We start from the raw sequence: 18,031 nt of genomic DNA, 5'->3' as shown, positions 1-18,031 counted from the left end.
TGGAGAAAGCCCAGAATATTCTTGCCACAGATCGTCCTACCTCCTTTTATTTTATTCTTATTCTTTTTTTGAGGGGGGGGGTACTTGTTAAAGATTCTTGGCTGGCACCTTTGGAGAAGTTGTAGAGGCGACAAAAAGCAAAACAGGACCCCCTCCCCTCCACATGGACCACCGATGAGGTGACGGGCCATTTCTCCCTGTTTATTCACCAGCAAAATAACAGCTCCTCAAATCGTCCCTGAGTCAGGAATTCTGGGAAGTTCTCTTGAATGCTTGATCCTTTGTTAGGTCACTCGCGCACTTTCTACGTCCACCTTTGGATTTGGTCGTCAGTCTTCCCGTGTGTTCCTTTCAGGCAGGTATCTCTTTTCCTTTCTGTATCTCTTTTCTTTTCTTGACCTAGATAGGATTTAAACACACTTAAAAAAATAATGTCGCCGATTACTTCTCAGCTTGTGAATTAATGTGGAAGAGAAGGTTCCAGGTGCTGAAGTCTCTAGACTGGCTTGGATTAACCCCTACTGTGCATCCATTTCAACCTCCCCCCGCCCCTGGAAGAAAAAAAAAAAAAAACAACCAACCTCCCCTTTCTCATCCACTCCCGGCTTTCTTTGTGTCTGCTGCTCCCTGCCAGGCAGGTGTCAGACCCCTGAATGAGGGTAAAATGCCCCGTTGATGGATTCCACAGATGGAGCGTGGAAATCGGTAGAATAGGCCTCAGCCACAGGCCATTTCTTGGGATCCAACAAAAGCCTCCAAATAAGTCAACAAAAATCCCAAAGATCACAAAGGGAAAATGTCATTTGTCATTTACTCTGGGTCTGTGAGGGAATATCAGTCTTGCCTCACTCCTGGCTTTCACCCGAGTAAACACGAGAGAGGTCATTCACATCTCTCTCAGTGAAGGGCCACTTCACGTCAGAAAACAGTTAGCTGTCCCATCGTCCCCTTCATGCTGGATGGCAACACTCACAAACGCAGGAGACATTCTGCAGTTAGCCAAGCGGGTGCCTCAAACTTTGAGCTGACCCGTGAAAGACCTTGTGGAATATACCTGCGAGGTCCCCTAAGACCCTCGGATATGGGAGGAAGTGATCTCAGGGAGCTCTCAGGCACGATTCTTACTTTAATTTGTGTTGTATTCTTGTTATTTTTTAATCAGCAAGACACAGCTTTGAGTACAAATGCTGATAGGTCGAGCTTGCAAAGATTAGTACAGACGAAAAGACCGTCTGATGTGGTCTGGGGCCATCTTAGAGTGAATGACTGATGATGACGTTCAGCCTCAGAGCCCGCAGAGAGAGATCCTCCCCACCTCCTCTGTGTCTGTAAATTGCATCGTATTATATCTGGGACAAACATAGAGTTTAAATGGTTGTCATGTTTTGATTCTTTAATTATTCAAATGAAAGGTCTTGCTGAGAAGAAAGACAGTGTGCCAAATTCATGCTTGTGAATTATTTTGTTTCTCCATTTTTTGCCTGTCTCCCATCCCTGAATTATATTGGTCTGGAAACCAATAATTATAGAAGTCCACGTGACTAAATCCCTATAAAATTGAGGTAAGATCTCATGTATAATAGCGTTAACTAGGATGAAATATTTCTTCAGGCTACAGAAGAGGTCACAAGGGGTTAACGGACAAAGACATACTCTCTAATTCTGTAATTCCTTCTTTAATTAAACTTCATGGTTGGTCCGCTGGTGGTAAATACTTCTGCCTTCTCCTCCCAGTTTGATTTGTTTCCGAAGGAAGAATTTGTAATCCTGTGGGGGTAATGATTGTTGCCTATGCTTGACCTCTCTCTCTCTCTCTCTCTCTCTCTCTCTCTCTCTTTTTTAAACTGATGATGTCCACGTTCCCAAGGTTAATCTTGGGAGTTAATGTGAAATCATTGGGGTCACTAAAAATTTGGCTCCTGAGACCTAAAATTAGCTTGAGAGGGAAAAGGAAGAAATGACCTTTCATACAAAGCACGGAACTGAAACACTGAGGCACCTGGGGAGAGGTGACTGTTTGCCTGGGATCACTGTGGGGCATCTACTGAATAACTTGTGAATACCCCAACAGATTTCAAGTTATTTATTCCTGCACTTTTGTCTGAAAACAGTTTGAGGTTACTTTACAGGGCTTGAGATCCTTTCACTAAGATGTTTTTAATAGCAAAAAAGAAGGATTTAGTAAAGCTGTAAAATGAGTGATCAGTTCAACTGCTTTTGACCAATAGTATCTTCTAGATTGACGCTGGATCTTATGACCAGGGCTCTGCAATGATTCTTAAGGGAGACTTCAAATGGTCAGACTATTTTGTTTTCTTAAATAAATTCATTCAGCATCTTGGCAAATGGATTAGTTTCTTAGGGCTTTACCCTTGTTTAATGACTACACTTGAATATACAAAGAATTCAATAAATGTTCATTGAATGGAGTTAAATTCGATCAGGAAATTGATTTGGTGTATAATATTAACCGGTTGTGTTTTCATAAATTTCATTTGATTCTAGGAGGTTTTTGAAAACCTGGGACAAATGAGTCATTGGTGGCAATCAGCTAAATAACTTGTATTAGAATTCCTGTTTGGATTTGTTTCTGGTATTTCTCTTCAAAAGGACCGTGTGTGTGTGTGTGCGCACGCACGTGTGCATGTGAGCACACACACGTGAGAGAGAGAGAGAGGGAGAGAGAGAGAGAGAGAGAGAGAGAGAAAGGAAGGAACTGAGCACCTATTTAGAACATACCAGGCTAGAAGAAAGAAAGTATGTCCTCCGAAGCCCCATACACCTGGGTCAAATCGTAGCTTCCTTAGTCACGTGATCTGAATAATGTTGTCTCTGAGTCTCAGTTTCCTTTTTTTGTACAAAGGGGTATTTATTTCACAGGGTTTTTGTGTACTTACATTGGTAAGAGAGAGGTTTGCTCCAGGCTCATTGGAGACATTGAATTACACTAATGTATAAGTCAGAAAATGGATTGTGAGGGGGTTTTGAAAATAGAGTCAAAACTTTCAAGGTCTGATAAGAATATGGATTGGGGTAAAATTGGAGAATTATGCAATTTAGAGCAATACAATCTCCGCTCAAAAAGTCATGTATCATATGTTGGTGTGGGTTTCTTATGAGAGCGGTTCTGGAATTTCAAGTTGGGGAACAATATCTCTATTTAATGAATAATAAAGCAAACTTTGTGAAGGCGTGTGTAGAATATGACTGAGTCACTTAAATGCCATTGAAAATCTCCTCTTAATATTAAGGCTAGACAGAAGAAGTAATCCAAAGAGATTATATTACCGAAGAGATTATATTTAATCTAGTTGTTATATCCCAGCAGTCTATTTTAGAGAACTGTCTTGTGGGGTCCAAGTCACAGCATTAGAAAAACTGTAATTTCTTTGTGTTGAGTTGTCTGAAAAAAAAAAAAGCCTTGTTTTTACTTTGCTGTAATATTTAGGAGGATTAGGTATTTTGTATCAAGTATCTAGAGGAAAGTTGAATATGTGAAATAGATGAACTTCAAAATATTTTTTCTTGTGCTGTTAAAATGTAAGTGTCAGACTTGTTTTTGGTAAAAACGGAATGATTCACATTCATGACATTATTGTGATTCGTGTTCTGCACAAATAATGAATCTTATTTCTATTGGTGATACAAGACACGGTAGTGTTTCCATCTTTAGAAGTAGCTAGTATCTCCTGGCTGGTAGATTAGTCTTGGGTGGCTGACTTAACATATCTTCAAGCCCACATCCTTTTGGGCTGTACAGATGGGGACAAGGTAGAATTAACTGGTACAACTGTGGCTTCATGTTGCCAGAAAGGATCCATTGGTTCGGATAATTTTCCCGCAGAGAAATCAGGCAAGTCATTTCCTCAGTGTCTTTTGAAATGGTGCTTTATGGAGGTTTTCCTAGTTAGGCACAACCATTGGACTGCTCTTGAATAAGCAGTCTAGAAATACAAGTAGCGACTTATTAGCTTGTCAAAGAAAATTTTATTTTTGGTGGCAAAGCCTGTATTGTTGAACTCCTAGACATTCTGAGTCTTTTTAATTTTTTTTTATGCTCATTTATTTTTGAGAGAGAGAGATACAGTGTGAGTGGGTGAGGGGCAGAGAGAGAGGGAGAGAGAGAATCTAAAGCAGTCTCCACGCTCTGAGCTGTCAGCACAGAGCCCGATGCGGGGCTCAAACTTGGTGAACCGCGAGGTCATGACCTGAGCTGAAGTTTGACGCTTAACCGAGTCACTCAGGCGTCCCGTTCTGAGTCTTTTTAATTACTAGCTGTTGGCGATCAACTTGTTTTTAAAAAAAAATCACAATCCTCAGAAAAAATTGATAATTATTTCCCAGAAAAATACAGTTACGCAAATACTTGCAAAAACTTCCAAATAATGTTTGAGGATTTGTGGACTCCTGAACCTCATTTCAGTCCATGCTGGGAGACTCAGAAGGGCAGCATTTCCATTTAAAGGTGCAAAATAGTGGCAGAGAAATCAGTGTTGGTCCAAAACTTAAATTCTACCTGGTGTTTCCATTCAGTCATCATGTGTTTATTGAGCACCTACGGTGTTCCAAGGCTTCCAACAGTGAACAAGATGGAGAGAGGCTCACAAAGCTTATATTCAGGGGGATATGGATTGTTCAGGTGGAACACGGTGGCCTTGACCCTCAGAATTAACTCTCACTGGTACTCGCAAATGTAAGCAGCCCCCTTTCTTCAGAAACTAGAGGTGATGTTGATTAATTGACCTGACAGTGCATGGCACATCATATTTACTTGGGAGGATTTAATAACCCTAGAGACTCCCAGAGGAAACATGAAAATTTCCACATACTATTATCCTAATGGGATCATAGTCAGAGAAAGGGGAAGCAAAGATTTAAGGTTCTCACAGGCAGAGGAAGCTGTTGGTCAGCCCTTAAATGCTGTTGGGGTTTGCACCTGAATTTACAGAAGACAGAAAAGTCAGGGCAACAGAAACTGGAAACAGGGAAGGGAAACATTTTATGGTACGCAATGGTCTTAGGAGAACAACTAATCCATTTCTTGAAAAGTGTATTATGTATGTGGAAGTGTTGCTTTGATAAATTACAGCAGGAAAAATATTATATACTGGGGAATTTGGGGAGAGAAAATGAGAGTCTGGAATATTCTGTAGAGGTGGTTCTCAAAGTATCGTTTAGGATCAGTAAAGTTGGCATACCACCTGTGAACGCAGAAAACTCTGGAACGAGGTGGGGGCAGCAATCTGTGTTTTCACAAGCTTTTCAAGTGATTCTGATGCTCCAACAGCTCAAGATCCACTGCCCTACAATGATGCACAAATTACCGCTCTTTTAATTGGACTCACATTTATCAAACACATACACACATAAGTTGTATTGGGAGCGTTTGAAGTTTATAATGCAACGTATGGCACATTTCTTAGCGTGTTACTGCTCCTTTGAAACATTCCCACACTTAAAGAAAGTCTGGTTTTATTTCCTAAGTATCCTAAAACAAGATTTATATCAAATTAGACCATTTTAGGGGCGCCTGGGTGGCTCAGTCGGTTGAGCATCCAACTCTTGATCTCGGCTCATTTCATGATCTTCTGGCTCGTGAGTTCAAGCTCTATTGGGCTCTGTGCTGACAGTGTGGAGCCTGATTGGGATTCTCTCTCTCTCTCTCTCTCTGTCTCTCTCTCAAAATAAATAAATAAACTAAGAAAATGAAACCATTTTATGTTAAATTAGACAACATAATTGAAAAACCAAGCCTCATGGCTAACATATAGCAGAGCATTATATATGATGCTTCCATTTTGCTTTTACGTACAGGAACTTGTTTTTCTTTAATTTGTCATATAGATTATTAATTCGCTCTCTTAATTTTCAAGTTTGAGTGTGAGTAAATTACAAAAGTATTAAATATTAAAAAATTAAAATTATATTTATGGGTTATGTTGGACGTGTACCCCTTTTGGGCAGCTTATAATTGATACTGAAGTCGAATGACATTTTTGATTTCTGTAGGGCAGAGTTGTTGGAGTTTAAGATAAATGAGAATTGGTACTTTTTTGCATTTTGTCATCGCTTCTGGCACCACCTGTTTCCTCGGGTCCTACAGCCTGGGTGTGCAAAGGAGTTACCTTGACAATGACATTAATGATCTACAATTCCTTCCTCATTTGCAGATAGCACACTTCAGCCCCTTCCCCAGAGGATCCCTCAGCTATTTGGGGAGTTTTCAGAGTGCATTTGGATATGCTCAGGAGCAAGGCCCTTGGGTGTCCTGAGCTCTGCTCAGAGTGTGTGGCCTGAGAGCCCTCTGATGGCCCCCTGCTACTGCCCTGATGTCCAGGGCCTCCGGGAGATGGCTGTGCTACTGCCCAGAGCCCTGTGTCTGCTGTGCCCACAAACCTCAGAACACTCTCCAGGCTGACAGTTACTGTGTTATTGCCAGAACTCACGGATGCCATATTGCATCATTAATGCAAATTCCTATCTAATTTCCCAGTTCCTTCCTCTCTTTCGGAGATGCTCACACACTAACTATGGAAAATCTCCTTCCCTGATGTCTGCTAACACAGACAAACTCAAACTTGCTGGGAAGGGGCCTGCAACGGGCCTGGCTTCAGGGACATGTGACCTGTGCAGTCGCTCACTCACGGCCCCATGCTCAGAAGGGCTCTGTGTTTGCTTTTTATGCTCTGTTGTGGCCATCTCACAACTGCGATAATTTTTGAACACAGGCACTCGTATTTTAATTTTTCACTGTGTTCCTCAAATGAGGCGACAGCCTCTGGGCAGCTGCTTGCCATTCAGCAGAGACCCAGACTTTGAACTTTTGGTGTAGGGACAGGTCACTAGACTATGCCTGCTTTTTCTGGAGTCAGTTCAGGAGGTTTACATCAACAGTATCTAAACTCTTCTTAAATATTTCTCAGTATCTGGTAATAAGATACTAACTATAAGTATGATTTCTTCTGTAGGAGCGGTAGAGTCTGTAAATTTGTTGGGATCCTGTAACAGTTCACTATTATTGGCTTTTTAGATACTACATTAGTTTTGGAATTTTTTTCTTTTTAAAAAAATTTTTTTAACGTTTATTTATTTTTGAGACAGAGAGAGACAGAGCACGAACGGGGGAGGGGCAGAGAGAGAGGGAGACACAGAATCGGAAGTAGGCTCCAGGCTCTGAGCCGTCAGCCCAGAGCCCGACGCGGGGCTCGAACTCACGGACCGCGAGATCGTGACCTGAGCTGAAGTCGGCCGCTTAACCGACTGCGCCACCCAGGCACCACTGGAGTTTTTTTCTAAAGAACCACCGTTTTAAACAGATTTCCTCATGTAAAAGTTGGAGAAAGTTAATTTGGAACCAAATTAAATGATTCATTCATCAAACACAGATGGAGTACCCATTAAGTGTTAAGGACAAGGGCCATAAAAGTGAAAGAATGCCGTCCCTGTTTGCTAAGATCTCATAATGGACCACGACTGACAGATGCAGAGAACAATGATTTCTGCCTGGGGGGCCTGGAGACAAAATAGGGGAGGAGATATCATTTAATAATATAATACTGCAGAGAGGGGCTTGGTGTCCCAGGGAAGACATTGGGGATGGACGTTAGGATTTGAATCATTAAGGCTTGGTCGCCCTTGTTTTTTGACCCCCATTTTATCACCTTCTCTCTCTTGTGCCTTTAGCCTCAGCACCCCAATCGGATGAAGGCTCCGACATTGACTCCGAACCAGATTTGCCCCTGAAGAGAAAACAACGCAGGAGCCGAACCACCTTCACAGCAGAACAGCTTGAAGAGCTGGAACGAGCTTTCGAGAGAACCCACTACCCTGACATTTATACCAGGGAGGAGCTGGCACAGAGGGCGAAGCTCACGGAGGCCCGAGTACAGGTACTGACTCCAGACAGCCACGTCCTGATTAAATCCGGACAGGAAACGAAAAAGTGTCCTCTCATCTAAAGCAGATTTGAAACCAAGAAAATAAATATGTTAGCGAAGGCACTTCATTGTGAACTGTAGCCTTTCGTAGTATAAAGGTCCCACCTTTCTCTCTAGTGCCTTTTTGAAAAGGTTTATTTATTTATTTTGAGAGGAGGGAGAGAGAGCAGGGAAGGGGCAGAGAGAGAGGGAGAGAGAGAATCGCCAGTAGGCTCTGTGCGGTCAGCAGAGAGGCTTGAACTCAGAAACCGTGAGACCACGAGCTGAACCAAAACCGAGAGCCAGATGCTTAACCGACTGAGCCACCCAGGCACCCCTCTCTCTGGTTAAGTTGCCTCATCTGGAAATGCTGTGTTCTTCCCGGCGGCTTGACTTTCATAGTCCAAGTGAGGTTGGAGACTCAGCAGTGAACTGCTCAGTTGACCTGGTCTCTAGATTGATCAGTGCGTCTCATATGCAGCTGATTACCTCTCCTGTTATAGCCTTTTTCAGAAATAGTCTCTTCCAGGTTACAAAGCCTCATCAGAAGAACTCTCATTCAACTTGGCTTTCCGTGTATCATAGTGCTAACAAAGTGAAGGAACGCTAAGAGGGATTAAGAGAAATCTCTCAAGGAGCTGCAGTGTAATATGGTTAATGAAGTCAGCACAAATAATAATAACAATAAACCAGATATAACAAGTACCCTAAGGCAGAAACAGAGTGCGGTGAGAGTTAAGAAGAGGAAAGAATGAGATCTTGCTGGAGTAACAGGAGAGGCTCATGAAGAAGGCCGATTGAAGATGAACTTTCGAAGCCAAAGAGAAATTCACTGGTCAGGGAGGGTGGGGTGAGTACAATGTGAGTCAACACATGAGTTACAGACCTGGTGACATTTCATTTCCATTCATGTTGAAGGCACAGTGAATTGTTCAATTTGGCTGGAGGCTAGGGAGAGGTAAGAGGGGGCAGGGAGGAATAGAGTTGGCCATCTAGGCTGAGCACATCCTGTGGAGGGCTTGGGTTTCAGGGGAAGGCTCTCACAGTTGATGTGATAGGCAGTGGAAGCCGTGGGCATGAAACGGGTCAGTGGCCATGGGAGTGGAAGGGAAAGGACGGTGGCCAAAGGTATCCAGAGCTGGAATGTAGGCAACCGATTGTGTAAGCAGGACGTGGATGGAAGGGTGAGTGAAGAGAAGGGCCACAGATCTGGGGAGGTGTTATGGTGCAAATGTTTTACAGCTGGAACTATTGAATCTCTCTACCTGTTACATTGGGATACGGTGTTCCTCTCCAGAAATGACCACCACTAACCACAAATTATGATACTATGTGTACATAAATACTGTATTATATATGTAGTGTACGTATTCTGTTATTACATATCACAGTGTTACAAATATGATATACCTCAAATCTAATTGTTTTATCATAGTTCTGTGATGACCTGATTTAAATCTGAAGTCAGATCCATTCCAATCTCTATTCTTCCAGCAAACTTTTATTGAGTGCCCACTAGATTCCAGGATTTGGTCCCTATACTCCCTGTTGGTCAAGCCCACATCCCGAGTCTGTCCTTTAGACAGACAGAAGACAGCTCTGAACTCGGAGTCAAAAAATAAGCACGGATTTTAAAGAAATCAAACAAAGAGAGTGACGGGAAACTAAAAGAATGTTCAGTGTTGTTGCACCTCGTTCCTGCCTTTGCCAAAAACAAGGACAGGGGACAGAATAAATCTCAAGCCCTTGCAATTTGCGCAGTGCCCCGCATTCACATCTGGCTCCGTGAATGTCAGAGGAGAATGAGAAAGGCCCATGAGCTTGCAGAGGACATGGGATCAAACCAATAAAGAGTGGTTCATATTTTTCTATACAGTGACCTCCTCTCCAAAGCAGGGCCCTCATTAACCTAACAGCTGTCCTAATGTGGCTTTAACCCGGTGACTCTTTACATTCCTTATAGCTTCATTAGTTCCCTTGAGACACATCATGTCTTGCACCACAGCTATGATCTACAGCCTAACAAATTCCCTACAACACCTGGCATATGGATCTTTTACTTAACACAGCAGGAAAAAGAAGGGAGTAGTTAATCACTGATTAAAATGCCAGAACAAAATCCTTTAGTTTTTAGAAGGATCTGGGAAAGCAGTAACAAAGTCAACTCAGTTTGAGTGATAGCCAGAAAGTGTGAGTTAGTTTAATTTGGGGCACCTGGGAAAACCAAACACCAAACGAAGCACCCCCCCCCCCCGCACCCCAAACAAGTCTACATTCTATTTTTTCCCCCTGAGTAAAATATTTCTAAAGTCTTCTGGGTACAGATGGCATTAACGTATAGTAACTTAGGCGTTTGTCAGGATTTCATAAAAATTTGTTTAGACAGTAGCTACGTCGTGTTTATCACAACCGAATCTGAGTACACAATCTAAGAATTACACCAAAGACTGATGTGCCCAGTTCCCCTCCTGGGTATTATTATGCAAATAATGGGAAGCATTCGTTTTGTGGGGAAGAATGCAAATATTTATGATGTGCAAAAGTTTTGGTAAATATTCCATCTGAGAACTCCACAAAGCAGAGAAGTATCACTTTTCCTGCCAGGATAATGGAAGACAGCAAAGGAAGCTGTTGGAGGAAACAGCATTTAATTAGGAGTCACAAGATGTGGGTTTTGGTCTCAGCTTGCCAAACGTGTTTTGTTGAGGAAGTCACTTGATTCTGCTGTAATCCTGCTGGCTTCAGTTTTTTGTTGTCGTTGTTGTTTTGTTTTGTTTTGCTTTCAAATATGGGATAGGTTAGATCAGATGATCTCAGTTTGGGTCCACAGATGACCAGGATAATCATGGAAGAACTTCAAGAAATCTAGGGGACTTGAGATCTGTACACACAATTTTGTGCCTTTGCCTCTGCCTCTGTGCGTGTGTGTGCGTATGTATGTGTATACACAAGCGTTAACCAGAGAGGGGTCCCTGACTTTGTCATATTCTCAAATGTCATCTTCCCCTCTCCCATCCCCCGATTAAAAATAACTAAGGGGCACCTGAGTGGCTCAGTTAATTGAGCAACCGACTTGATTTGGGCTCAGTTCACGATCCTGGGATCGTGGGATCAAGCCCTGTGTTGGACTCCACACTGCGCATGAAGCCTGCTTTAGATTCACTCTCTTGTCTCCCTCTGCCCCTCTCCCCTGCCCTCTCTCTCTTTCTAAAACAAAATAAGTAAATAACTAAATATCTAGGATGCATGATTTCTCATCAGTAATGTGAGATTCTCAGGGAAATCCAATAGGGACTGAGTGATTGATTGATTGATTTTAATTTCAGTATAGTTAACACACAATGATGTATTAGTTTCAGGTGTACAATATAGTGAACTTCAACATTTTTATACATTATTCAGTGCTCATCACAATAAGTGTCCTCATAATCCCTTTCACCTATTTCATCCATCCGCCACTCACCTCCCCTCTGGTAACCATCAGTTTGTTCTCTATTGTTAAGAGTTATTTTATTTCTCAGTTTTCACATGAGTGAAATCATATGGTATTTGTCTTTCTCTGATTTCACTTAGCATTATAACTTCTAGATCCATCCATGTTGTTGCAAATGGAAAGATTGCATTTGTTTTTATGGCTGAGTCCATTGTATGTATGTATGTATGTATGTATGTATGTATGTATATATGTATATGTATATGTATATGTATATGTATATATATATCACATCTTCTTTATCCATTCATCTATCGATGGACATGTAGGCTGCTTCCATAATTTGGCTATGGTAAATAATGCTGCAGTAAACGTAAAGGTGAATATAGCTTTTTGAATTAGTGTTTTCATATTCTTTGGGTAAATATCCAGTAGTAGAATTACTGGATCATATGATAGTTTTATTTTTAAGTTTTTACCGAATCTCCATAGTGTTTTCCACAGTGGCCGTACCAGTTTGCATTCCCACCAATAGTGCATGAGGGCTCCTTTTTCTCTACATTCTCGCCAAACACGTGTTTTCTTGTATTTTTGATCCAATGGGAGTTTGAAGCCATCCAGCAAATCTGTGTCATTCAGAAGTTAAGATAGGTATGGAACATTTGGGCCTGAATTCCGTAATGATGCAAAAATATCATCACCCTGAAATTCTCAGCAGGAGTTTGCTCTCGGGGTGAATGAAGATGCATGCAGTTGAATTTGCCTTTCTGTGTGTTCACGGTCCTCTGACATTCCTCAGAGCCTGGTGCTTCTCCTTGTCAACCTTACCCATTCTTCCCCCCGCCCCCGACCTGTTCTCTGTACAGTGGTCACAGCTGGAAAGCAGCACTGGGAGAGTGGGATGTGGAAAGAGAGGGGGTGTGGAGTGAATGAGAAGGTCCAGGGATATTGCAGCTTATCCTGAATTTACCTACTTGGAAAGTACTATGTTGGCCTTGTCACATTACACATCGCTGAATGTTGTGTTTAATCAAGCATTTTAAATGTTGTGAATTCCCTTTCTAAGCATTAAGTATTATATCCTCTCCCCATTTTTCCAATTACATTTGAAATAACCCATCTGGAATAATGTAGGTTAGCTTGCCTTTGAGAACCACACCAAAAATCTGAACCAGTAATTTCTTGATGGGCAAAATTAGACTTACACCATGGGATAATTAGCACTAATCCATGAAACTTGGAAGCAAATTTAACCCAAGTCTCCATTCAAGCCAAACTGGCTTTCAATTATTTGAGGTGTTATTTGGGCACTTTCCTGTTTGCTCATGGGCACAAAAGGCTTTGGCTGTAGACCACAGAGCTGGGAAGACAAAGCAAGGGTTTAATTCTTGGGTGTCTAAGATAGTGACGGCATGATGTTTATACTTCATAGCTAACTTTTTTTTATTATTATTTTTTTTACATTTGTTTATTTTTGAGAGACAGAGAGAGACAGAGCATGAGCAGGGAAGGGGCAGAGAGAGAGGGAGACACAGAATCAGAAGCAGGCTCCAGGCTCTGGGCTGTCCGCACAGAGCCCAAGATGGGGCTCGAACTCACGAACCGTGAGATCATGACCTGAGCCAAAGTCGGACGCTTAACCAACTGAGCCACCCAGGCACCCCAATAGCTAACTTTTATTAAACGCTAAATACTTCCTAGGTGTTCTTTCAAGGGCTTTAATTGTAGTGTCTTATTTAATTGTCACAACAATCTTGTGAAGTAGCTTTTTGTTTCTCCCATTTAGAAGATGAGAAAGCAGAGGCCCACAGATAGTCAACAATTTGTTCAGGGTCACAGAGGTAGCAAGGTGGGGGGCATGGGATTCAATTTTTGCCCGGTCTGCATTGTACCTGGGCGAATAAAAGGTATTATTGTATCTTTTAAAGCACAAAGCTTTCTTCAACTTGTATTGTTGAAAGTCTGGACAAATTGGTTATGACCCAAGAAGAGAAAAGTTTAAGAAAACCTTATTCTCTTTTTGTGGATCATTATCTTTTTTTCCCACAGTTATCATGATGTGATGAGGATCTTTCAATCAATTTAAATTTTGCTTCAAAAATTCATTGGATATTACAGTACCTCAGAAATGGGTCTGAAGATCATTTCCAAAGGCAGGAATACAGCTTTGTGGAAGGGGTCTGTAGAGGGACCAGTAGGGAAAGATCCGGGGGCAGATGAAAATGAACCAGGTGGCAGTTCATCAGATGAATTAAAAACTTGCTTTGAGGGAGGGTTTTGATGCCCTGTGGTATTATACAAGTTAATTATCAGCGTTTAGCTGTAGCTGATATCGTTATCAACCAACGTGTGCCTCCTGCCCCACTTCCTTACCATGTTAGGTGTTATGTGGGAGGCCAGGTAATGTGTGGGGAGGGTGAGATTACATTGAATTATAGATCATAGACTTACATTTAACACGTAGGTAGCCAACTTTGTAAAACTTGTTCTTTCTGCCCTACTGGCTAAGAAATTGATGCAAGACCCATATTCTCCTTTGGAACATCAGAGGCCAGTTTGTTTCTGTTGCCCATGCTATTCTTTTCAGAACAAAGAGCAGTTTCTAGTAATTGTAACAACTGAGTCATAAATGCATTCCACCCGTTTCAGATGAAGTTATTCAGTGTGGTGCACTCACCCAGCTCATTTAGTAGATGAATCATTGATGTTTAGGAATTAGTGATACAATATTGAATACAATGTTAGTGATACAACATAAGACCTCTGAACGCTAAGAGAATGTCTTTCAGTCAAAGATGGGGTCATAACAGTACCCCAGGATCCCTGTGCTTGGTCAGTTTAGATATTGAAAATGAAGGTTATTTCAAGGACACTTTTTTCCTATTAAAAACAGTAGCTATGTCTTTTATGAGTTTCAAAGTAGAAAGAAGGCAAGGACTACTTTCTTAAATATATATATACACACACACACACACACATATATGTAATTATAAAATTATATATAAAATATATATAAAATTATATATATTATTGTTAATATATATATTAATGTTTCTTTTGGCAGATACAGCTGGTTCTAGGAAATGCAATGGCAAGATAATAAAAAATCTGGTTAAATGGCTAGAGACAGGAAGGACAGTCCTTAGTAATCTCTGGTTCTCTCAGGAATAGCCCTCTGGATTTATTTAGCCTAAATTTAAACATCATTTAAATTCCTTCCACTGGCAAACTCTTGAACCTCCTGTCGAAGGTTTGTTTTGCAGTAAAGATTTGCTTCCCCCAACGATTTCTCGTCATCTTTTGTTGTAGGTATAATAGAAATCGCATTGTAAATACTTTAAGAACTTTTAAATACAACTCCTGGTAGGTTTACTCAGTGTCTTCAGTATTTGTATCATTTTGGAAAAATGAAAAGAAAACCCCCCAAAACCATACATCCCTAGTCTTTCGGATGCCTGAAGATATTTGTAGGAAGTCGTGATGTTTCTTATTACTTCTTGTTTGAGCAAAGACATTTTTCATGTAAAAAAAAAAAAGTGGGTTATGGAGGAGTTAGAGTGATCTTGGATCAAAAGTAGGTTGAGACTGAAGGAGTGATCAGGCATCACCACCCACTGGATAAATCAAACTTGGTCTACTTATCTAAAGGTTACAGAAGGAAGTTGGCACAGAGAGGTCGGGAGCATGTTCTGATAACGATGGAAGTACGGACTCAGTTCTTCATAAACGATCTCAACAGAAGAAGGGAGGATAGCTAGTCCGAATGAGTGAACTTTTGAAAATTCAGCTCTCTTCCCAGCCTACAGTGCACATAGGTGTCAGAGATCACTTCACCTGGGCCGAGTGTGACTCATTAATCTGAAGGGTTTATAATATAAAATACGACCACGGTGTGTGGGATAGTACAATACACTCAGGCTTGAACACAGCCCACATTCCTTACTCTCAGCCTCCTTCAGCCCCAAACAGCTTGTGCTAAGCACTTCTGGGAGTCATGATAACAGATGCTTAGCTTTGCGGTGAGAAAACACAGTTGATACAAACCTGAAATTGACTGCTTGCTGTTCATGGTTCTATTATCCCAGGTGGCAATTTATTAAGTTAAGTAAAACTCTAATTCAATTATGTATCAACATGGGAAAATATTGACTTCCCTTCTTTTCCTGTTGGAAACTTAAGGAGCATTAAATGCTAGTATTTTGAGGAAGTTCAAACAGCTTTCCTTACCAGTGTCTTACAACAAGCCAGGAGAACACCAGACTGCTTTCCAGGCAAACGCTTGGGTGAATCACAAAAGTTTAAGCAGATACCTTGGCAAGGTATTTGTTAAACTGGGTTTTCTTGCTCCAAGATGGAGAAAGTCTTCCCCCCACTCTGTTAAAAGTTTCCATGACTTAAAAACAAAACAATGAAGTTGTCTAGTTGTTAACCTTGCTCTGTAAGGAAATCAGGTCTTACCTTTTCTTGGACACTCTGGTCTCCTGTATTATCACCTCCATCAGGAGTGACCTTTTGTTAAAATCATATCCATATTCTAACATGAATTCAAATTCCGTCTCCACTCCAAACGCTCCCTGATTCTCTGCATTTCCAAATATGGAGCTTCTGCTTCCAGGGAGCGATTATTTTGGTTTCCTTAAGGGCTCTGTGCATTCCAGAGGACAAGTCTGAAAGCTGCTGGAGTGCAGGGAATTCTGGCTTATTCTGACATTTTATTCATCCCTTTTTCCCTCTGACCCGCAAGCACAGTACTTTATCCATGTGAAGTTTTCAACGAACTTCTGATATAGGACTTAGACTATCTTTAGTTGGTAGAAATACTCTCTAATTTTAAGGGAAACGTCACATACACGCTGTCTCAAATCATCCCAAGTTCCACATTTAAGGGGTGCCTGGTTGGCGCAGTTGGTTAAGTGACTTCAGCTCCGGTCATGATCTCATGGTTCGCGAGTTGGAACCCTGTGTCAGGTCCGTGCTGACAGCGCAGAGCCTGCTTGGGATTTTCTCTCTCCTTCTCTCTCGGCCCCTTCCTGCCCTCAAAAATAAATAAACAAACTTTAAAAAAAGGTTCCACTTTGAAGCTGCAGCTGTAAGAATTGAGCAAGATGATGGGTCCCATTAAAAGCCTTATATCACAGTTGCTTAACATTTGGGTGTAAAGTTACATTTCTCACCCCTATGGTTGCCATCTCTCCGGCTACTTACTTTGAATTCTTTCAAGGCATTTTACTATATTATACCAAAGTTTTTCTGAGTATATGTGGTTATCATAGTGCTTGGCATAGCGTAGATTAGGTGCTTTAAGCTGTTGTTGAGAGAAATAATAAACTAATTATTTAAAGGATCTTCTTAAATAAAATGCTTTCATTTCTTGAAATACTTACCTCTTTGGCATTTATTTCCATTAAGACCAGAACAATGTGTCAGCTTTGAAAGAGATGGTAAGATGGCTTCATTTAACCAATTATCACGACACGGGAGCTATGCTTATAACATAGAAATGCTAAGTCAGACTGATGAAAATATTAAATACAAAGTTAGCGTGATAGGCAAGCCCTAATTAGGATATATGTCACGTATGGGTCCGAGAGGTGCTTGTGTCCTCGCTTCGATGTGGAAAGAGATCGAGGTGGGTAGATGTTGGTGATGGGGACAGTGGAGAGCTCCTGTGGTTCCCAGTCATGCTCAGCCATCCCTGCCCATGGTCGCCATGGGGCTTGTGGGGGCTCCACGGGCCCATGGTCGGTCCTGGAAACCCCTCTCCCGACCCCTGACATTTAACTCTCCTTTCTCCCCTGACAATACAACACAGAAGGTCCGTAAGGGGCCTTTCATCTGTTTTAGCATGAAAAATTCTTTAAGAATGTACTATTATTTCATCAGTGAAATCCTCAAATTTTAAATTAAATCCATAGGTTTGGTTTAGCAACCGCCGTGCAAGATGGAGGAAGCAAGCTGGGGCCAATCAACTGATGGCCTTCAACCATCTCATTCCGGGGGGGTTCCCTCCCACCGCCATGCCGACTCTGCCAACATACCAGCTGTCGGAGACATCTTACCAGCCCACAGCTATTCCGCAAGGTATGGGGGAAGGGGGAGTCCAGGGGTTGAAGCGTAACTCCCAAGGCTTTCTCTGCTGCTTGTTTTACACAGCCAGGGGAACCCGGGGCGATGCTGACGTTGTTGCTACTTGTAGGTTGATTGCATGGTATCAGGTGATCCTACATGTACCTGTCACATTTCAGAAACATAGTTGGCTCTATGACATTATTTGGATCTCTCTAGATGAACCGTGCTATAATGTAATACGATTTCATTATTTTAAAACAAAAACAATGAGACCAAACAAAACAGCTCTCCTAAATCAATATGGGATTAGCTATGGCTTTATTAAAATTTTACTTCGTTTGTACTCCAGTCTGCAGTTAACTAAAGTCCTGTGATGGTTACTAACAATAGTAATCGAGCGAAGGTAAGCTTTGATAAAGTCACTGCTGGATGGCATACAGAGGTAAATGGGATAAGTGATAAATTACTTGGGATTACGAAAGATAGCACTGCAGACGTTCCACACGAATATTTAGGTGCTTTGAAAAGTACGTTTGACCGGGGGCACCTGGGTGGCTCGGTCGGTAAGCGTCTGACTCTTGATCTTGGCTTGACCTTGGCTCACCGTTGGTGA

General features: G+C 41.6%; 1 protein-coding gene across 1 annotated transcript in view; it reads left to right on the top strand.

Annotated features, from left to right (window-relative positions):
- PAX3 (paired box 3) overlaps positions 1-18,031 on the top strand; it is a 96,243-nt gene that overhangs the window by 57,145 nt on the left and 21,067 nt on the right. The window contains exons 5-6 of the mRNA XM_027049566.2: positions 7,684-7,889; positions 17,265-17,430. Of these exons, the coding sequence (XP_026905367.1) occupies positions 7,684-7,889; positions 17,265-17,430 (372 nt within the window). The remainder of the gene's footprint in view (positions 1-7,683; positions 7,890-17,264; positions 17,431-18,031) is intronic.

This window comes from Acinonyx jubatus, chromosome C1 (genome assembly GCF_027475565.1).
Source record: "Acinonyx jubatus isolate Ajub_Pintada_27869175 chromosome C1, VMU_Ajub_asm_v1.0, whole genome shotgun sequence".
Classification (NCBI taxonomy): Eukaryota; Metazoa; Chordata; class Mammalia; order Carnivora; family Felidae; genus Acinonyx; species Acinonyx jubatus.
The sequence above is the reverse complement of the archived record's forward strand: the minus strand, read 5'-3'. Positions and strand labels throughout refer to the sequence as shown.